The sequence below is a fragment of the Perissodus microlepis genome, chromosome 22 (assembly GCF_051167445.1).
Source record: "Perissodus microlepis isolate ML-2025 ecotype Zambia chromosome 22, ASM5116744v1, whole genome shotgun sequence".
Classification (NCBI taxonomy): domain Eukaryota; kingdom Metazoa; phylum Chordata; class Actinopteri; order Cichliformes; family Cichlidae; genus Perissodus; species Perissodus microlepis.
In genome coordinates this window covers 30812401-30833617 of record NC_140481.1, presented here as the reverse complement: position 1 = coordinate 30833617, position 21217 = coordinate 30812401, and the positions used below count along the sequence as shown (strand labels likewise).

Below are 21217 nucleotides of genomic sequence, written 5' to 3'. Positions count from 1 at the left end.
GAGTGAAACATCAATCTAATCTGAATACAAAGCATTTATTTTTTAAGCGTGTGCTTCTCTATACACATTTCAGACTAACAGTACAACTGATTAGTGTTTAATTTGAATACATGTAATTTCTGCCCAGTTAATCCACTGAGATCAGACACTGAGGTCAGACGTGTGTAAGCAAATTATATCAAAAGAAGTCCTCTCATCCAAAACGCTTCTTCAGATCTAAAACCTGAAGGAGAAACCAGGTATTTTCTGGCGAGGTCGTGACCTTGGACATCCTCACAGCTGCTGTCATCATGTAGATCAGGGTGTCAGGATGTGACTTTCATCTGTAAAAGGCTCTGTAGATGATGATAGCAGGTGTTGTAGCCCACCTCCTCTGTTCACTAACACGAACAGCCAGAAAGAACACCAAATGTTGCACAGCGGATAATAAAGTGATGTTAAAACTTCCTCTAAACGGAAGAACAAATGGAGTGAAAGACAAAGATAACTTGGAAAAGTTTCGTACTGAGAGTCGATCAGAACAAAAGAGGAAGTTTAAAAAAATTCTCGAGCTTTTTGAATTGATGAAGTTTTTTTTATATGAATATGTAAAGTTTGTTTGTGTTGAAGTTTATTAAAACAAAACCTTTCAGTGATGAGTGAACAGAGTAACTACATGGGAACAAAACCAAAGAATTACGTTTCTTCAAAGTATTTTATTCTGCTCATCTTTTCATTTCATCAAACATACATACAGCTCTGTGCACCACACACTCAAACCTGAACCCCTCACAGCTCAAACACTCCATTCATAGGTTTTCCTACAAATGGCTTCATCCTTCAGCTCGATTATTTGCTTTTTCTTTTTCATCCGAGTCACACTTTCATTCCTCTGTTTCCTGAAATCTTTAAATTCACGTTTCTCTCTCCACAGATTCCACTTACATTCAGATAATATAGATATGAAGCACTCGGCTAACGGAGCGTCTGCATTGTTTCCTATGGTGAGTGATAGCTTTGCTTTGAAGTCTGAACGATAGCAGTTTGTTGCTTTGTTTTCTCATCATTAAAGGAACAAAATGACTCTTTGCCCATTTCTCTCCCTGCACTGAGATCACATAAAAGAACAAAGATTTTAAATTGGATGTTTTTGATGTGCTCAGTGAAGAAAACTGCAGGACTGGAGGTCAGACTGTTCCTTTAATGGGTCTGTTTTTTCTCTGGTGAATATGGCCGGTTACTTAACAAGCAGACATTCAAGTAATCAAAGATGTGATGACATTTGAAGGAGTGAAAACATTCAAAGCATCAGCAAAGACAGAAGCACGGTCATATTTAAAGTTGTGATGAGGACTCTTTTCCTGCAGCATCCTGTACACGTTTGTTTCTTTTTGCTTTGAATCACATCTGGAGGCCTTTTTGCTCGACTTTTCTTACTTTACACCGATGCAGGCTTTATTGCTGAGACACTAACATTAGGTCTGATTTAGCTGAGAGCAACAGCAAGGCCACAAAAACCCACAAAAATAAAGTAAAAAATATGAATCGTTTCAGCCAAATTTACACCATGAAGCTTCCAGCAGCAGTACAACTTCAGCATTGGTATGTACATTAATTACAGTGTTTGTCCTTTACAAACTGTACACAGAGTCCCTAAAATACATATTTACATTTAATTAACTCAGTCGAAATTACAGATGTGTCAGAGGTTTAAGAGCAGGGCTGTGTGGGAATAATAATGGATTTCAGGCTAGTGAATTATAATATTGGCAAGAAAAATAAACCACAGAGTGACTGATCCTCATGTATGTCCCACCTAATGTGGCGTCTTCATCTTTAAGACAAAATACCTCCCGATCCCAGAAAATCAAAGGCAAAAATGACATTTGTATTACACCTATTATTGCCTTGTTTAAAACAGTTAATGAACAGTATTAAGAATAAATAACATAAAATAAGGGAGTGTTACCTGAAGTGTAAGATTAAAGGGGGCCTTTTTCAATCATTTCCAGCTCTGTATTTGTTATTCTTGGGCTATGTTAGAGTAGCTCTGCATAATTCAGTTGATAATAATCCTTATTTGTCTCTTGTAGCTCCTCCCCCTATTAGCCAACCCTCTTCTGATTGGCTGCCCCTCATAAAAAAAAAACCATACAAGTTAAACTGTGAACTGTGTGATAGGCTTCTGTAGGAGATATCAGGATATCCTCTCTATAACATCATACAGATCCATGAGTAGAAAAAAAAAACTGTCAGTCTAAACTTTTGTCCTGCGGGGATTACGTGGACGCCCTGATTTAAAAACATGTTTCACGTGAGCATTTGTTTAGGTCCATTTTAACGTTATCCCAAAAATACTGAACTAATTCCAGATAGAATCTTAACACAGACACCAAAATACGTGGAAATGTACATTTTGCCATATTATTTAACTTAAAAATTATTTCTTCAAGACCGAGGTTTAAAATGGCATTTCCACAATAAATCAGTTTAACTGTGATTTAACCTGGTTTTTAAAGTAGTATTGCTGTCATAATATAAGAGTTTACCTTTTAGCATCACATCATCTGTAGAAAATGTGAGAAATCTAAATGGCATTTACACTGTCAAACCGATCCCGTTTGCACCGTTTTGATGTTTTCAAACTGAAATGGATCTGGAGGCGAGAGAGAGGTCTGAAACCACAACTGTACAAAAGCTTACAAAAACCCCAAATTATCTATATTACTACATGTATATTACTACACAGTATCAAAATCTGTTCAAATATCACGGCTGATGTTACCGCCGAGAGGAAAATGAAGTATTTTAACTCCAAACTGTAGCAAGGATCAGTTTTTACAGACAAACCAGGAGCAGAGCTTTTAATAAACTTCAAATTCAAGAAGAAGTACATATAAATAAACTTATGTAAGATTTCTGTAAGGTAAATATTGTGAAGGTTAAACCTTCAAAATGCCCCACCCCCAAAAAAAGTCCTGGAAATCGGTTTAAGGCGAGCTGGTCTTTCACTGGATTCTTGTCTTGACTACAGTTACAAATAATCAAAGAATCAAATTAAACGTGAGCTTTAACATTTTGAAGCTGCTGCTAATGCCTGTGTAATATAAAACCACTGCACTTTAATATGGAGCAGGAACAGTGACCTGTGCAAACTGCTTTCTTTCTGCATTACAGCCTGTATGTGCGTCCTTTTAATCCTGCAGCGTTAGAGACATTTTACAAACAACAGTTTTGGTGAGCTCGGTGTGCAAATACAATAATGTAGCTCATAGGCATCTCATCTTTTCTTTAAAGTGCAGTAAAGTTTTGTTTTGACCTCCAGATGTGCAGTTACAGCTGGTAACCATGTGAGGGCAGCACTCGCACACACTCTATTACTATTGCGGCTTTTTTAATTAAAATGACTTCATATACTATAACTAATATTGCAAAGAAACTACAGGTTCATCAGTAAGGAGAAGCTTTTCTTCCTCATAAAGCAGTAAAAACCTCCACGCTTGGCTCTGAATCTCCGGCTGCCACGTTGGCCTGACTTTACGATCAGTAAAAATCACACTGGAGACTTAAAATGTGACAGAAATCACAGAGACATGATTTTAGACGTGTGGAAGCTCTGCATCGTTCTTCCTCAGAGGAAGCGTGTATTAGGCTACGTTCACACTGCAGGCGAAAGCGCATCAAATCCGATTTTTTTGACCCTATGCGACCCATATCCGATCATGCTATGACAGTGTGAACGGCACAAATCCGATATTTTCAAATCCGATCTGGGTCACTTTCGTATGTGGTACTGAATCCGATATATATCCGATGTTTCAGAAAGCGACTGCTGTGAGAATGGTCAAGTCGCATTAAATCCGTCTTTTACGTCACTGACACAAGACGGACACCAATTATCAGCGCCGGAGAAGCGCCCGATAAGACATCGCGAACGCTTCCTGGCCATCCGGTGAAACTGCTGGGAAGACAATGTTGGAGAAACGTGAACATTTTCTTTGTACTGTATAATCTGCAGATTCTGACAGAAATCTGCAACTATCCTTTGAAGCAGCGCTCCTTTAAAACAGCAATAAGGATCATTATTAGGTTATTTACATTATTATGTAAATAACAAAATAACTTAAAGCAAAATTGGGAAACGTAAAGTCCGAAGTCTTTATATTAAGGGCCATCAGTCAAACAATATTGTTTGCTCTGGGTCTAAACAGAGCGTGTTGTGTGTGACGTCTTCTTTTGCGCATGCGGGCCGCTTTGAGCGTTCACACTAGAGCGCGTTTGCTGTCGCATTTTATTTGTAGTGTGAACGAGCAGACAAAAAAATCGGATTTGATCAAAAAATCGGAATTGAGCATTAAGACCTGCAGAGTGAACGTAGCCTTAGGGTTTCCTCCAGGCCAGAGGTGGGATGGCGGCGTTGACGCCGCAGCAGGAGTCGCTGATCTCCGAGTCGGCGGGGAGCGCCGGCTTCTTCCTGTCCTTCTCCTCGCTGTCAGAGTCATCCACCGTCAGCGAGATGGACTTCCTGTGATGAGGATATGAAGTTAATGCAGGTAAATTACAAAAAGCTGCACCTGCGACACCTTTTCACCCTGCCCTCCGTGACCCTTGGTAGATATTTTTTGTGCCTTTCCTTGTCAGCTCATCAAGAACCCAACCTGACCGTCGCAGGTTTGCCTGAGCAAACCTTACCAGCAAAATTTCAGGTCCCCCAAAATTCAGGATGAAGGTAGAGACCAGGTCCTTCAAGCCAATTGGTATTATTGCTCTCTGAATATAAACCCTCAGGAGTGGAGCTGAATCAAACACAATGACAGATTATTGAGTTCCTTGATAATATTTTGATATCTCATCCCAGGACAGCAGATTAAGAGGCCTGTAGAAACCATAGTTTTGCAGGAAGAGGGCTGATATTTATTTACAGCTTCTCATAAACACAGTACATAATATTCTTTAAATCATCGTGAAGGCGTCACAGATTTTAAAGCTTAAATATATGAGGGGAAAAAAGTTCAAGACACGCTTAGTTCCCAGTTTATTAGCAGCACAATGCTAAAAAGACTGCAGTGCAATACCAACATCCTCCCTAAATATGTATACCCAATAAAAAATGAGTCTGGTATTGCTGCTGTCCAACCAGAGGTCAGCATCTGTCATTTCTATGGATACGTTCCAAACGTGCCACCAATCTCCTAATCTCTTTTTTTGCCCTTGATGGAAACACCAAAGAAAGGTGGGAAAGGGAATTTATGACTTTGGAAAAGAGAAGATCGGTGTGCTGAGAGTCTGAACTAGCTCACACTAACACCATGACACTGGACGTCTGCCATAGTAAAACTACAATACCCAGATCTTTGTTCAGCATGAGCTCTAGCCTGGTGTTTTGCACAGGTCATGTAAACAAGCACGACCAGTGAATCTAATTGAGAGTGTGTGTGTGTGTGTTACCTGTCTCCGCTCTGTGTGATGAGCCTCCTGCAGGTCTCCATCTGGACATCCAGGCCTCTCTTCATTGAACACATCTCCATGTACTCGTGCAGGTGGCGGTTCATGTCGCTCTTCGCTGTGGCCAGTTCCAGCTGATGATGCACAGAGAGGCAGAAATGCTGACATTCCCACTGCTGTTTCATGGCTGCTGCTAACTTTAAGATCTTATTCTGTCTTTTCTTTTTTAAGTTTTAGTTGTGGTTATTTTAGCTTTTGGACAGTGAGGGGGAAACACATGCAGGCGATGTGTGGCAGGTCCCTGCAGCAGGGACAATTATAGGTATGAGAGTTGCCTCCAGCTCACTGTTCTTCTTCTCTTATTTAACACGTCCACATTCACAGCTGCAGGGCCAACAGCACCTGACCTTCTCACCTCGATCTGGTCGATGGTGTCCTGGTATTCCTTCTCTCTGGATTTGAACAGAGACTCCGTGTCTTTGATCACTTCCTCAATGGACTCCTCCTGCAGGAAAAAAAAGAAAAACGAAAAAGTCCAAGTTTGCTTCAGGTTTGACATTTTTCAGGGTCAAAGTCCAAATGTGAAAACTAGTCAACAGTCTAAATATATAAAGGAGTAGAAGATAACAGAGATAATAATAATAATAATAATAATATAAAATAATAAATATTGTTTTTCTGTGTGAAACTTGTGCACTTTGACAAACGGCTTCTAGGTGCAATACTGCCACCCTGTGGCACTAGCATATCATTACACATTACAAAGATAAATAAGGGAAAATGTGTATTTATAGTCACATAAACCTTTTCTTTCAGAACTTAATGACTATTTCAAACTCAATGTTTTGGGGTTCCTGCAGGGACAGTATTAAGCACACAGCTGTTCATGGCTGAGCCTCCTGTGAGTGCACAGCCAGACGTGTTTCCCTCGTTGAGATTTAACTGCATTAGATTAGTTCTGCTTCTAATAATCAGCCAGTCACAGCGTGATGGCTGAGCACACTTTAGAACCACTGCTCTGCATTATTTTAATTATAATTAAGATTGAAATCACCAACAAGTATATTTGAGTCAATATTGAAACAGAAAATCAAACTGAATTAATAAAATGAATGAAAGGATGTGGTGGAATAGCTGGTTTTAATTATGAAGCTTTGAGTGAGTGAAGCGACACTGAGGTGTTCAGTCATAATACCAGCTGCTGCTTAAAATACAAAGAAAAAGGCTTCAGTGCTTCCTCGGATACTTCATCAGTTCATATATACCCGACATCATTTTGAGTAGAATTATTTTTATTAGCTTCTATTAGCTGTGACCTTCAGATCAATATACTGACCTTAAAGGAGAGGTCAGAGGTCACACTTACAATCTTTACACACTACTTTCTAATGTATAAGTTGACAATAAATGCTACACGTGTAAGAATCATTTCTTTTTGTCCATTTTCACTCAACAAATCAATGAGTTGACCTTGAAGAGCTTGAAGGACATAAGCCAGATTTTAATGGATTTTTAACGTGACCCTCCTCTGGACACCGAAGTTTAATTGAATCCACCTACAGCTTTTTGAGCTCTCATGTTTACAGACAGAATGACACTCAAAAAAGAACTTCGTTGACTAATAAAAATAATAAAGGGGTAATAAAAGAATAAATACACTGAATTAAAGAGGATTCATTGAATTAAATGTGTGAAGATGAGCTCTGTAGGTCTGTTTAGTTTCCTTGTTTCCTAACTAAGTGGGTCATTAACCTTGTTTAGTTTATCTGGTTAAAAGCAGCTTACAGGTCAGCAGGATGGACTCTGCAAATGAAAACATGACGCGGCTGCAGACTAAAAACAGCTCGTCCACCAGGTCAGGTCATCCAAGTGGGACAAAATAACACTGCTGCTGACAGGAAACACCGAACACCTTCTGTTAGACAGCATGATGCTGCGGTGTCTTTAATCCATAATCCAACTTTTCAGGATGCTAATTCTCATATTTTTTTGAAAAATGTTTTATTTTTAAATACATTCTAACACACACAGACAGCTGGATAGCATAGTAGTATGACTACATGCCTTGGGAGCAGGAGTTACAAGTCTAATTCCCACCTGAGGTATCTGTATCCAGTAAGGGTCCCCCCATGCTAAGCAAGCCTACTGCAGAGAGATAACTATGAAGTCATAATGGATCAACAAGGTCCGCGTCAGGTGTTGAGGAACCAGGGCACCCTGATGAGAAGTGAGCTGTAGGTGTTTTTATGGCTAGAGACTACAACACACATGCTACTGCAAGGGGTCAGGGGGAGATATCATCACCCCCACCCGAGATTGGGTCCCTGATGGAAGAAGGATTGTTTAGTGCGTGAAGCTTGAAACCTGGATCCTCCAGTAGCCGGTTACCAAGACTACATGAAGTACCCTCAGAAGCTCTACTAGATGATGTGAATGCAGCACTACAGACGATACCTACCGAGACTAACCACCATCAGCATGGAGAGGGAGACTGGAGATGCTACCAGGCAGGGCGTATATGGAATGCCATAACCAAGTGGCTGGCATAGTATACAGAAACATCTGTGCTGAGTATGGGTTGAAAGTACTGAAGTCAAAATGGGACACACCCCAGGGTGGTGGAGAATGACCGAGCTAAGATCCTGTGGGACTCCCAGATACAGACGGACAAAATGGTGGTGGCTAACCAACCGGACACAGTGGTGGTGGAGAAGCAGAAGATACACGGCCATACTGATAGCAAATGACAGCAACATCAAAACCAAGGAACACGAGAAGCTAGAAAAGTACCAAGGGCTCAGAGAAGATGTGGAGGGGAAGGTCCCAGTGGTAACTGGTGCACTAAATGCAGTGCAGCTAGGTGGGTGGCTCCAGCAGATCCCAGGAACTGCATCTGAGATCTCTGTCTAGAAGAGCGCAATCCTAGGAACAGCTAAGATACTGCAGCACGACCCCCAGGCCTCTGGTAGAGCACCCGAGCTTGAAGGATAGACCGCCCACAGCACACACGTTTGCTGCAGTGTTTCAACACTTCCAGGTTTAACTCTTTTATATGGAAAAGCATGAAATGTGCAGATGTTTTCTCATTTTTGCTAAATACTATCAGATACACAACATGTATTATATCCCGTATTACATACAGTATTATCACACTGTGCTTGGTTGTCTGTCAAGGGTAGAAAGCAAGGAGCATTTAATCAAGTTAAATCCTGTCTGTGTGTGTGTGTGTGTGTGTGTGTGTGTGTATACCTCTCCTTGTGGTTCCACTCCCAGTGTGTATCCTGGAAAATCTTCCCACAGGAGAAGAGTTTCTTCAGTTTCCTCCCAGGCCAGACTGTCACAGTCATCCTCAAACTCACACTCCCTCCTACACACACACACACACACACACACACACACGTATCAGCTGTTTAAGCATCATTTCTGAAAGTTTCAGACGTTAAATAAAGAACAAAAAAACACCTACAGCTGGTTCAGCATCTTCTGCATCTGCTCATTAATCTGATTGGCCGACGTGCTGCACGAATCCTCGCTTTTGGCCCCACCTCCCTCACTCTCCGACACGCTGAGCTCATCTCCGTCCCCGCCCTTCAATGACTGCCCGCTGTGTTTTCTGACCCGGCGGCTCAAAGTGGAGGGCGGCGTGGGCACCTGCTGCGTGGAGACGGGTTGGTTTGAAAGTTGCAGCAGACTGTGGTTCAGGACATTTTGTGGCCGTGGATCTACCTGGAAGATGTGATTCATGTCCTCGCAGTTCCTCTGCTGGGCAACGTCACAGAGGCGGGCGGTGATGTCAATCCGGCGGCAGATATCCATGTCCACCTTCATGGCCTTTTCCTGGATTTTAGTGTCCAGATCTGACAGGTTCTGACCCAAAGACAGAAAAGTATTCATTTTAGTCATATTTCCTCTTGTTCTGGTAAATAAACACAAAGCTAACAATATCATGTTTTTTTCTGTGTATTTTTTCTTTGCCTATAAAAGGGAAAAAAGAGCATTTCACCATTAAAAAAAAAACCTTTGTCAATATATGGACCAATCAAGCTTATGTGCACAGTCCCATGAAGACACATGTAATTAGATGTAATTAATGCCTAAAAACTAAATGGATGAAGTTGTGACTCATTTCTTTTTATAAAGCTGTAGCAGACTCACGTTGCTGACGAGTCCTTTGAAGAGAACGAGCTCCTCTTTCAGCCGCTTCACCCTCAGAGCCAGCTCTTCCTGACACACCTCGCTCTCCTGCAGGTCCTACAAGCACAAACATCTGTGGGTCAGATCAATCAGCTCTGCACAGGTATGCAAGTGTAAGACATCCGTGAGGTCTTTATGTCCACACGTGATGTTTTCTTACAGCTGCAGATCAACCTCAACTTGAAATGTTTTTTCAGCTCATCTCAATCCCATCCCATTCCCGGTGCTTTTTCTTGGACCCATAAGTTTTAAACCCACATTTCCTCCTTTTATCTCCTTGTTCTCCTCTTTTTATTTAAAGTTTGGGCAGGTTATATGTTCTGTGAATGCAAACTCTAAGCACTAAAAATATCTGTATATCTGATGAAGTGTTAGAACATTTAAAACATCTGAGGTTACATATCTAAGAACTTTTTAAGGATTTGTAAAAACCCTGGAACAGCTGTTTTCTCTGCTCTGTGCATTTTCAAAACAGAAATAGAAACAGTGGTCCAGCTTGATGCTGTATTTCCAACTCACACAGCCCCGGCCCTGCTCACGAGCTGCTCACTAATATTAGGTCTGCTCCAGGTAAATTGAACTATCCCCAACTGAGAGGACAAAGTTTACCGAAGGACACACGTCTTACTTTAAGGATCAGAGAGAAGTATGTAAAAACAGTTTTACCAAGCTTCGTGAAAATGACACGAGCTAAATTTGCACTGATGTGCTGATGCTTCAGCTTCAAAAAGCTGACTATCATCAGACCCGAGTTCATGATGAGAAGCTGACTGTGTCTGTAAAACCAAACACTTTTAAAATGAGAAACATTTAATCTGAACACAAGCTAATATTTTTATGTCAATTTTACCTCCTCGAGTTCAGCCACCTTCTCCTGCAGGTCCATTCTGGCTGTGTACTCTTCCTCCCATCTGCAAACACAATCAGAGCAGACGTCTCACACAGAGTGAAGCACAGAAACTCTCTGAAGCAGACAAACAGATTTAGGTGTGACAGCTGAAATAAAATGGAATAAAAGTAGAAAAAAAAGGTGAGTGCATTCATACTCCACAAAGCATTACCACGGCCATCAGCTGTTTAGTTAAAGCAACACTTTCCTACAGAGTTTAACTCCGTCTACTGTGTCCTACAGTCAGAAGACTGAGCCACCTTCGCTGATGATGAGCAGCTCTACTTGAGCTCCTCGCCTGATCTCTAAGACTGAACTCAGACACCCTTTGGAGAAAACTCATTTCCACTAAACGTCCTCATGAGTAGTACTGAGCACTCAGTCGACAGCTCACTCTTACACTGGGCTCCTTGGTGGCGTTCGCCTGCCCCTGATCGCAGTCTCTCATCTCCTGACTCAACTTACTCCGTCTCCACCACCTTCAACTGCAGCTGGTGACTTCTTTGGGAAATACAGTTTGATTTTGTGTGTCTGTTAGCTGACGTCACAATAATTAGTCTGTCAGGTTACCGTGGAGATTTTTTCAAGTGGAATGAAACAGGCGATGAGTTTTCGCTTCTTTATCTTCGTGTCTGCAGCTTTAAGGCAAAAACCTTCATGATCACCTGACACAGACCCACACTGTGCAGCATCATGGCCCCTCCCAGCTCCACCGCTGTCATTACTCAGCATGTGTTACATAAGGAGAAACCAAGAAGTGTGCATTTGGAGCATGAAGGCATGAAGAGCACGCTGCAGTCACTACAAACAGAGAGCAGGACGACCGGCTCATATCTGGTTCCTGTGTTGTGGTGCGATGCCTCTTCTGCCTCATATAAATACGACCTCAGGATGATATTAAAAGAAAAATGGTTTGTCTTACTCTCATTAGCACCACCATGTAATAAAGTCAGACAAAATCCGGTTATATTCAATAATATTCAGCCATCTCTCCTGATACGACACTAAAGCTTAATGTATAGTATTGATCGGATGTCTTTGCACTCATTCCTCACATATGTAAAGTAACATGAGATCAGAGGAAGCTTGTGGCTCAATGTCATGACTGGTTAAAAGCAAAAAGACCTCAAAAATAAATGTGACAAGAAACCCTTCTGGATGTGGACTGATCAGTGGATTAGATAAAGCTAATATACGATAGCAGGACATATGGTCTAATCTGTTTTAGCTCATGAAAGTTTAAACTGGGGTAAAATCTCTGCAGTCACATGTTCACACGCATGTGCATCACATGACTTCCTGAACAGCTGATCAAGAGAACACACCATCAGTGCAACACAAAGTCAGTTAAACTCCAGGGTTATTATTCTGCACTGTTAGGAAGCATAAACCATTGTGAGTCCATTTGATCTGCTTTGGTACCAATGACAATGACAACAGGTGCTCTGGAGAGGCAACAACAAGCCAACCCCCAGCCTGAATCTTAACTATGAAGCAGCTGGTGTGTTTCAGTTGCAACGACACGAGTCAGTGTGACAGAGATGCTCAGATATGAAAACCAGAGAGAGCGAGCTGCTGTCCTCGCTCTCGTCTGTTTGCCAGTCCTAACACGCGGCTCTGCAGTGAGGCTGCTGGTGGTCGGTGTGTTTGACTGATTAAAGACGCAGCAGCCGGTGTACCTGCGCTGACGTCCTAACTGCTGGGTGATGCAGACGCTTCGTAAACCGTTTACTGCCTGTTGAGCTTTTTAAGAATGAGCCCAGGCCGCTGTGCTGCACTCAGATGTGACGTCAAAGAATTTGAAAAGCCCTCTGCAGTAACGACGCAGCGCCGCTCGTTTGATCAAACCACCTTAAAACGACTTGTTCTCAAAGCGAGCCAATATCGACTGAAAGGCTCAGAAACATTTAATACTGATTTCCTTTAAGTGAGACTGTGAACTTTATCTCCAATGAGGTTTTAGCTGCCGACCTTCATCAGAGCTGGGCAATACTGTGAATGTGAATTTCACCATCCTCACACTGAAGTTACATCTGCAGAGGTTGTTGTTCTGTCCTTAGCGGGAGCATCAGTGACACACGGGCAGAAAATACCTCAGTAAACAGCAAACTGCAGCTCTGTCATTTATTTATAGATGCAGAAGCCAAAAAGTAAAATCACCAAGGCTGCAGCATCACACAGCTCTAATCACACAGCAAAGCTGCTAAATATTAATCAAGATGAACGGCACCTGGAGCAAAATCAAACTCACCAACAAAGTGATTTTAAAACTGTTCCAATTTCAAAGAGACAAAGAGAAAAATGAGAAGTTACACAAAGCTTGTGACAAAAAATTCACAAAAACATCCTTGTCAAAAGTGGCAAACATCGGATTTACTCTGACCACCTTAAACATGCCGACATCTAAAAACTATGCTAAACTGATCTACAGCCTGTGGAAAAGCAAACTGCTCGACCTACAATCTCCTGACCTCTTTTTACCATCTCATCATCACACAGTGGATCTCCTTATAAAGTGTGACAACACCTACAACAGGTCCACAAAAACCTAAAAAAAACCACCTAGTATACATTTAAATGAGCAACTTTTCCTGAAAAAATGGGACGTTTGCACCTCACATACAGTTATAAAGTCACCAGCACCCTCTTTAGTTCAGCTCTAATCAGCCAATGCATTTGGGCATGCAGACATTATCAAGACGATGCCCTGAATTTCAAAACAAAAAGCAGTATAAGGAGGAAAGGTGATTTAAGTGACTTGGAACGTGGCATCGCTGTCGGTGCCAGTTGGTCTGAGTATTTTAGAAACGGCTGACCCACTGGGAATTTCCCACTACGGTTTATAAACCGTTGAGGAATATTTCAAGCACCTTGTTGAATCTATGCCATGAAAACGAAGGCAAAACAGGGTCCAACCCAGTACTAGGAAAGGTATACCTAATAAAGTGACCAGTGAGTGCAATTTATAACAGTTAAAGGGGGATAAACAGTGACACACACTCTTCCTTAAATCTTTCCCCTTTAAAGATGCATGTGACGACCTTCCTGTACCTTTAATGATGAGTTCTGACACGTCAACAAAGACGTGATTTGACGGCCATGAGAACAGTATGTGCACAATGATGGCTGCACAGGCAGCGTCCACCCTGAAAAAGTTTGAATGCACATCCAGTCATGTTGTTCAATAAGCAGGCTTAAATAAACAGAAACTGCTCAGGCCAGAAAACTGCTTCAAGGGTTAAACCTAACAGGCTCTCAAGGAGTAAAGAGTGAAGACATGTCGCACCACTATCAGGAAACCTGCGTCTGTATACAAGGTGATGCTATCTCGCTCTCCTCCAGCACACAAAAAAGTATGAGTCACTGAAAGGATGAGAGCACTGACATTTGCTGCTCTCTGTTACAGAGTGAGCGATTAATGCCAGAGGAGATAACACAACAGTGTCAGTGTGTATTTCTGAGCAATATGTGGCTGACAATCTGCAGATGTTTGATCTGGTCTGACCAGTGAAAGCACATCAGCTCACATCATCTCAGTAACGCTGTTTGGGAGAAAAACATCCCAACCCGGTGTCAAATAAACTGCCCTCATATGCAGCCTCTATAATGTCACCAGTGCTTCTGGACCGCACGTTTTAAAGACTCAAGACTGCCATTTTGGTTACCACCATGTTGGATTTCTTTTGTTGGAGCCAGAGATTGGGACACAATGGTGGAGTGCTAAAGCATGATTTGCCAGCTCCATTCATAAACTGTACAGCTGCATTCATAGACTTCCTGTTTGAACTTCACTCTTGCAGTCAGCCTCAAGTGGACAGTAGAGGAAGTGCAGTTATTGGCACTTGCACACAGTCAGCTTTATTGTTTTAACCCTTAGAGTTTACTCAACATCTGATTGGATAACTTCCCAGATACGGGGAGTAGAATTAATGCTGTGCTTATTAAATGGCACGCTCAGCCCTCCATATGTGTCTGCATACTTTTAACTTCTATTAATCATTATTAATGTTTGCAAAAAGCAGAACGTTAGAGAAAGAAACCCGAGCATTTTGCAGCTGTGTAGTTTTGAGACGAGCTAATGATGATGACGAAGATGTTGATGTCAGCGCCTCTCTGACGCTGCAGAAGCTCGCCTCGGACACACTGGGTGGGGAGGTGGGGAGTGCAGAGAGGGATGAGGAGTCAGCGAGGACAGAGAGACTCAAAGAGGAAGACCGGGCAGAGTGAGAGCATTTAGAAATGGAGAAATGTAATAAGATGCCAGACGCTGAGAGGGAAGCAGAGGGTAAAAAGATAAAATGGAGAGAAGGAAGAGAGGGAGGTGTCAGATGGGGTGACATCACTGCTGGCGGTCACAGGCTGGTGCTGCATTGCAGGTACCAAAACAAGACCCGGCAGGGAGGAGGAGGAGGAGGAGGGATAGAAAAAAAAGGATCAAACAGGAGGAGGAAAGAAAGAAAGGAGGGGGTGACTCATGAGAGAGAAAAACAACAGCTCATGTTCAACTTGTCCCCAGACAGCGTGTCCCTGCAGACACACATGAAGCTGAACGTGTCACATGAAAGGAAAACTGAAGACCTTTATCCTCACTGGAAAGAAAATCAGTCAGGAAGAATATTGTTATGTATTTGTAATTTTGTAGCCTGCTTTCTGAGTGAATTTTAGTGTTTCTATGCTCAACCCATGTAACTGTGACACAGTTTTGAAAGCAAGGAATTAAATAAAAGAAAGACTTTCACATTTGTCCGTCAGAGCTGCATCGACTCAGGCTTTTAAAGGGTCTCCATGGTAGATAATTAAACTTGCAAAGAAAATTTGTAAAATAATATATAAAAAGGGCCTTAAAATTTAAAAAAACCCTCGTTAGCTCCCTGCACACAAATAAAAGTCCTGATTAGGAGGATGGAAGGGTTTGGGATTTTGTTTCTCGTTGATTGATTTACTTTTGCTTTTCCTTACTGGCGAGGCTCCGGTACCAAAAGCTACTCAGTTAAATTTAAGCACTAGAACTACTCGATTATGTCAGGCTTAGGCACCAAAAGCTATTAGGTTAGGTTACATCTTTGACAATGAGGGTTTTAGTTCTGAACACCAAAATCTACTCGCTAAATTTAAACACCTAACCGTGGTTTGGGTTAAATTATTCCCCTTTGCAACGTTAACCCAGCACACTGAAAAATGTTGCTTACCCACTGCACTTAAATGTGGCAACAAAGTGTCTTTTCAAGTATCTCAGGAGTGGCAGCCCCACATTAATACTACCCAAACCAAGCATGTCGTGTTTAATATGTCTATAAACCATTAATGTCAGATTTTTGTTGATGAACCTGCTGCTTTCTGAGTTTCACTTTCATTTACTTCATTAAACGTTTGAGCTCTCACCTAACCTTTTACTTTATTGTGCTCCAGAGTAGCGAATGCTTAAGGACACTGCAGTAATCATCTATCCTGTCATGACAAAATGACTGAAAACATGTTAAAATGATTCAAACTGGTGCCCACAAATTTTTAAATCATTTCTATCTGCACGTCACTCTCAAAGGTCTTAAAAAGACAAGAATTTAATGTAATTTAGTGCAGTGCAAAAACTAAAAGCTCAGCAGTATCTGAACATCACAGGTCAGGGAGTCACTGCTGTTGAGTGAAATCGATGTGACTGAAGGTCTGTCATGCCGAGGCCTCCTGCCTCAGCAGGCTGATGCACAAAGCAGTGAGGTCAGTGCTTTTTCAGCATAAAGCAGCGGTGCAAAAATAGTGTTTCAATGTCTTTAAGAGGGGAACAGGTCAGCAGTGAAACAGTTTTTTTCTGCGAGCTGTACAACAAACCTACTGCCTAAAAGAAACCACAACTGCAGAAGATTAGCAAAAACCTGGATAGGATTGTGTAATTATGTGAAGCACCCTGCTATGCACCAACTACATATTTCCCCAGGGTAATGAAAAATAAGATGTCATAAAATTACATGTAAATTGTGATAAAGCTCATAAAAAAATCCTAGTAGTCCTCAAAATAAAGCAGTGACTGGCACCAGAGTTTACTGATTAATCCAGAGAAATAAACAGCTGACAAATGAAGGCAAAGCACTTTCAGATTTTATGACTCAAACAGTGTTTCTGCGGAGTTTTGCAGCACTTTCAAAAAGCGACCGACTAAAAACATCCTGTAAAGCAGTCCTGCTCATTGATCAGCAGCATTGCCCTCGCTGACCCCGTACAGCCAGAGACATTAATGGCAGTTCCCATCCTCGCAGGGTGACTTATGACTGCACTTAAATATAATAACTATCAGGTTTCATGTTTTTCTGACCAATCAATCACTACAGAGAGGAACAGGAGCCAGCTTGGTGATCGGGTCGGCCATTTTCTTACTCAGCTGTACACTTTCACTATTCTTCATCTAAGATATCAGTGGTGCTTTTATCTGTATTTGGAAACCAATACTTAGCTTTGTTTAGTAGTAGAAATGTAATCAGTTTTACATCGATGATAAGTTTCTTTTCCTCCTAACAAAAGGGCTTCAAATGATGTATTATTTACTTTGAATTAAAGATGAGCAGCATTGGTGTTTTCTTGGTATCAGAGGGCAGGTGCTGCTGCTGCGGCCTGTCATCAATATTTTGTGGTTTCAGGTCGATATGATTCTGAGAAAAGGAGTCAGATGACCCTGAAACATTCAGAGTGGTGCTTTCATCTTTTACTACATCCTTCTCTCTTTTTTTACCCTCAGCTAAACAGACAAAAACTATCAGGAATTTCTCAACTTTCAATAAACCGTATGTTATCTTATACTTTGTTGTGTTTCTGTTTTAATATGGAAATCTCACATCAAGTGACAGTAAATCATATCATCAAAAGAATTTGGAAATCTCCGTGCACAATGGGCAAGGCTTAAAATGCCTGGATGCTGGATCTTTGGGTCATTGAGTGGCACTGCGTTAAAAGCAGACATTAATTCTGTGATGGAAATCACAGCAGGGGCTCAGGTACACTCCCAGAAATCAATACCTGTGAGCACAGTTCAATCTGGGTTAAATCTCTGTCATGTACAGAGAAAGACACATCCAGAAACACTGCTGCCTTCTTTGGGTCAAAGCTCATTTAACATGGACTGAGGTAAAGCAAAACAATCCAAATGTGGAATTCTATTTGGAAAGCATGGATGCTGTGTCTGCAAACTAAAGACAAGAGAGACCATCCAGCCTGTTATCGGCACTCAGAATCTTTGTCTGCATCTCTGACAGTATGGGGGTGCATTAGTGCCGATAAGGCACTGGCAGCTTGCCCCTTTGGAAAGGCACCATCGATGCTGAAAGGTATATACAGGTTTTAGAGCAACATGTACCCCTATTCATTTTTCCCCAGGGAAGCTCTTGGATATTTTAGGAAGACAATACTAAATCTGCATCAAATACAACAGCATGGCTCTGCGGTAAAAAAGTCCGAGGTTGAACGACCTTCACCAATGAAAACATTTGGAGCATCATAAAATGGAAAATAGGATAAAGACGACCCAGGACTGTTGAGCAGCTGGAATCCTGTGACAAGAACAGGACAGCATTCCTCTCCAAACCGTCCAGCAGCTGGTCTCCTCAGTTCACAGATGTTCACAGACAGCAGAGGGGTAAACACAACCCTCTCTGAACGTTTTTGAGACATTGTGATGCCATCAAATTCAAAATGATATAATATTTTTCTTGATATGCTACATTTTCTCAGTTTAAACCTTTGATATTTTTCTCCATTCATGTGTGTTTTTGATATCTGCAAATCACTGTTTTTATTTACATTTTACACAGTGTCATTTTTTAGAAACTGTGGTTGTAGAAACTGAGTTACCTTTTACTGAATGCTGAATATCAGTGAGTGCATTTGTCAGTGAAGAAAGACACACATGCACCACAGCAACATGAAAAAGAAAACAGTTGATTTAAATCACATCTGAAAACACATTTTTATGAACTAGTTCTTTGTTCATATTGTGTCTTCTGGGCTTTTTGTTGTTTTACTAACTGCCTGATGTTATTGCAATGTTTGATATATTTTATTTGTTAAGGAAAATGTGTATTTTGCATTCCTATTCTCTTGTTATTTTAACTCAGCTTTACTGTAATTTTGTTCTTTTACTGTAGCTCTCGGGTGTAGACCTACTGAAACTGAAGCTTGCACCACGCACTGACATGGAGCCAAAAGTTTGAGGTTTTGAAGCAAACTGCAACTTTCATTATTACACTGCTATTTCTGGGAATATCACTTTTGATGGTTTGACAAAGTACTTTGTAAACTCAGCTTAAAAGGTGCTGCATAAATAATTTCTATTACGTTAATCACTGCTTCTTTTGTGTGACCAAATTGTGTTATTATTTTATATAAATCTGTTGCTGCAATTGGAAATTTAAAGCAAATTGTTATTTTTCTTTAATTTTATTAAGATTAAAAATACATTTAAAAAATGAGCTATTGTTTTATAACACACAATAGTTTTATTTTTTTTATTATTTTGTGAATTACAGCTATTATTTAACTAAGAGTTCAACAGAGCCACTGACCCCATGGCCCAGGTCTATTAGACAAGTATAATAGAGAAGTTGATTGGCAGTTGCTGGCCCAACTGGACTGTTTAGAACCTGACAATATGCTCAGTGATGCAGAAGAAATCTGTGAATGTCTAAGCAGCCGAATCCTTTCTCTCCAAGACAAAATTCAGACCCATGATGTCATAAACCACCTGTAATCAGCCACCTGTACGCTCACGCGAGCACACACACACACACACACCATGGTGAAAACTCCACATCACAGGTAAAGTATCTTAATCACCCAGCGCCCCTTACCTCCTTTTATATTCATCCCTTTCTCTCTTCACTTTGGCCAGCACGTTGTACAGAGCCCTGATCTCCGGCGTGATGGTGTCGATCTGGACTCCAACGCCGTCCGGGTGAGTCCAGGAGACCCCGGGCCCCGTGACGCACGACTCCCTCCCGGTGCCAAAGCGGCGGGTGTGGTTGAAAGACCAGATCGTCCCGGGGAGGAAGCGAGGTGGCGGAGGAGGGGGAGGTGGGGGAGCGTTGGAGGTGTTTGTCCCGGTGTGGGTGGAGTACTTCTCGTTGATGTTGGTGATGGTTTTGGTTGGGTCCATGGGACTCAGAGCCGGGCTGATGGAGAAGCCGGAGGTGGTGAGGTTGGAGTTTGAATCCGTGCTCAGGTATTTGTTGTCAAACAGAGGAGGGGGGTTTAAGGTGGGGGAGAGGAGGCCTCCGGGCAGGTAGGCAGAATTGTTGGCGTTGAGGAGCGGGATGAAACCCGGCCTTGCAGGGATAGGCCCGATGAATCCGGTCTGGACTCCTATGTCTTTAGTGAGGGGCTTCTGGTGTCCATCGCCCCCGCTGTTCCCCTCCAAAGCCTGCTGCAGCTGCTTCTCCAGGACCTTGTTCCTGCGCTCCAGCTCGTGCACTTTGGCCAGAAAGCAGCGGAAGCGCAGGTTCAGGGTCTTCAGCACGCTGATGTTGGAGCCCAGGTCGTTGCGCAGAGCCGTGGCCGCCGGGGGGACGCGGTGCAAGGGGCTGCTCAGGTGCAGGTAGGCGAGGCCCGACGGTGGCAGAGCGCCCAGGTCCAGCCCGGACAACCCATCAAGCCCGAACCTGCCGTGGTCCCCCAGGAAGTAGCCCGGGTCTGGGATGGCGGAATCTGTTTGGCTCGGCATTTGGGGATGTTGCTGCTGCGGGGCCAGGAAACCGCTCTCCTCCAGGACCGGATTCATACTAGAGTAGGAAAATCTGAAGTGCTCGAAATCCGGCATGAACCCAGACTTTTATAGATTCACCCGGAGAGATAATTTAATATAAATATTTATGATCCCAAAGTGGAACTTGGCCCAGCAGCTTCTTCTCGATTACACCCGATGATCCTCTTTATGCGGAGGAGCTGTGCGCTGAAAGTCAGAGGATGCGTTTTAAAATGATGCTTTAAGGGCCCAAAATGGCAGCAAAATGATCAAATCCAAAACGAGCACTGCAGTAAAGCTGTGCGCGCACAATGGAGCATAAAACTCGTAAAAGCAGATACACCACTGCACCCTGCAGCAGAATTACGCTAAACTTTTAGGCAGGACTAATTTCTAAAGCGAGATCAGAGCCGCGATGCGCACTACCAAAACATGATTTTTCTTAATTCAAGCACTGGAGGGAAAAAAAACCCCATCACGCTAAATAAATATTACTTTGCCTTTATGAACATTTATGCAACGTACCTACAGTCCGAGGTGTAAACGCCGATTCTGGCTCCAGGTAATCAGGTGAAGTCAGTGAATCAGCGGTGCGACATAGACCAGGAATAAACAAGCGAGTGACTGCGGCTGCAGCTTACCGTACTCATTCTGAAAGCAGGGCACCAAGACGTTTCAACTACAGTAATAACCGGACTAAAGGAGCATCTACTTGGAAACGTGAAATGAAAGGATTTTGGTATAAATGCCAACAACCGAAGTTTAGAGCTCCTCAATTAGCCAAATTCCTTAATAGTTTAACAAGCACAAATCTCCTGAGAGCAAGCTAGCGCCAATCTGCACACTTGTTAGTTTACAGAGAACACTTTTATAGAAACAGGACAGTTCGACCAATTCCAGATGCATTAACGACCTTCCAGCAGTCAGACCCCCCAGACGACAAATGCATTACAACTTTATGCAAAACCACTATGGCAACATTGAGAAAA

At 42.2% G+C, this 21217-nt stretch overlaps 1 protein-coding gene across 4 annotated transcripts; it reads right to left on the bottom strand.

Moving 5' to 3' along the window:
• Nucleotides 1-675: 675 nt before the first annotated feature.
• Nucleotides 676-20877, bottom strand: iffo1a (intermediate filament family orphan 1a). Of its 4 annotated transcripts, none has more exons than XM_084918527.1 (10): nucleotides 20754-20877; nucleotides 19339-20435; nucleotides 10469-10529; nucleotides 9580-9675; nucleotides 9151-9291; nucleotides 8891-9078; nucleotides 8674-8791; nucleotides 5840-5929; nucleotides 5428-5558; nucleotides 676-4504 (listed from the first exon to the last, which is right to left on the bottom strand). In XM_084918527.1, exons 2-10 carry the CDS (start codon nucleotides 20301-20303, stop codon nucleotides 4360-4362), a joined length of 1935 nt encoding a protein of 644 aa, XP_084774653.1. In that variant the 5' UTR covers nucleotides 20304-20435; nucleotides 20754-20877; the 3' UTR covers nucleotides 676-4359. The 4 variants fall into 4 exon arrangements, with proteins under 4 accessions (XP_084774653.1, XP_084774654.1, XP_084774651.1 ...); XM_084918528.1 differs by having other exon boundaries at nucleotides 8891-9075; XM_084918525.1 differs by having other exon boundaries at nucleotides 8891-9291.
• Between the last annotated feature and the right edge of the window lie 340 nt (nucleotides 20878-21217).

Coding starts and splice junctions, on each gene's coding strand:
- iffo1a (XM_084918525.1), bottom strand. CDS start 20,303: ATGCCGGATTTCGAGCACTTCAGATTTTCCTACTCTAGTATGAATCCG. Junction 10,530..19,338: donor AGGGATGAATATAAAAGGAG/GTAAGGGGCGCT, acceptor TTGTGTTTGCAG/ATGGGAGGAAGAGTACACAG. Junction 5,559..5,839: donor ACACCATCGACCAGATCGAG/GTGAGAAGGTCA, acceptor GTGCATCATCAG/CTGGAACTGGCCACAGCGAA.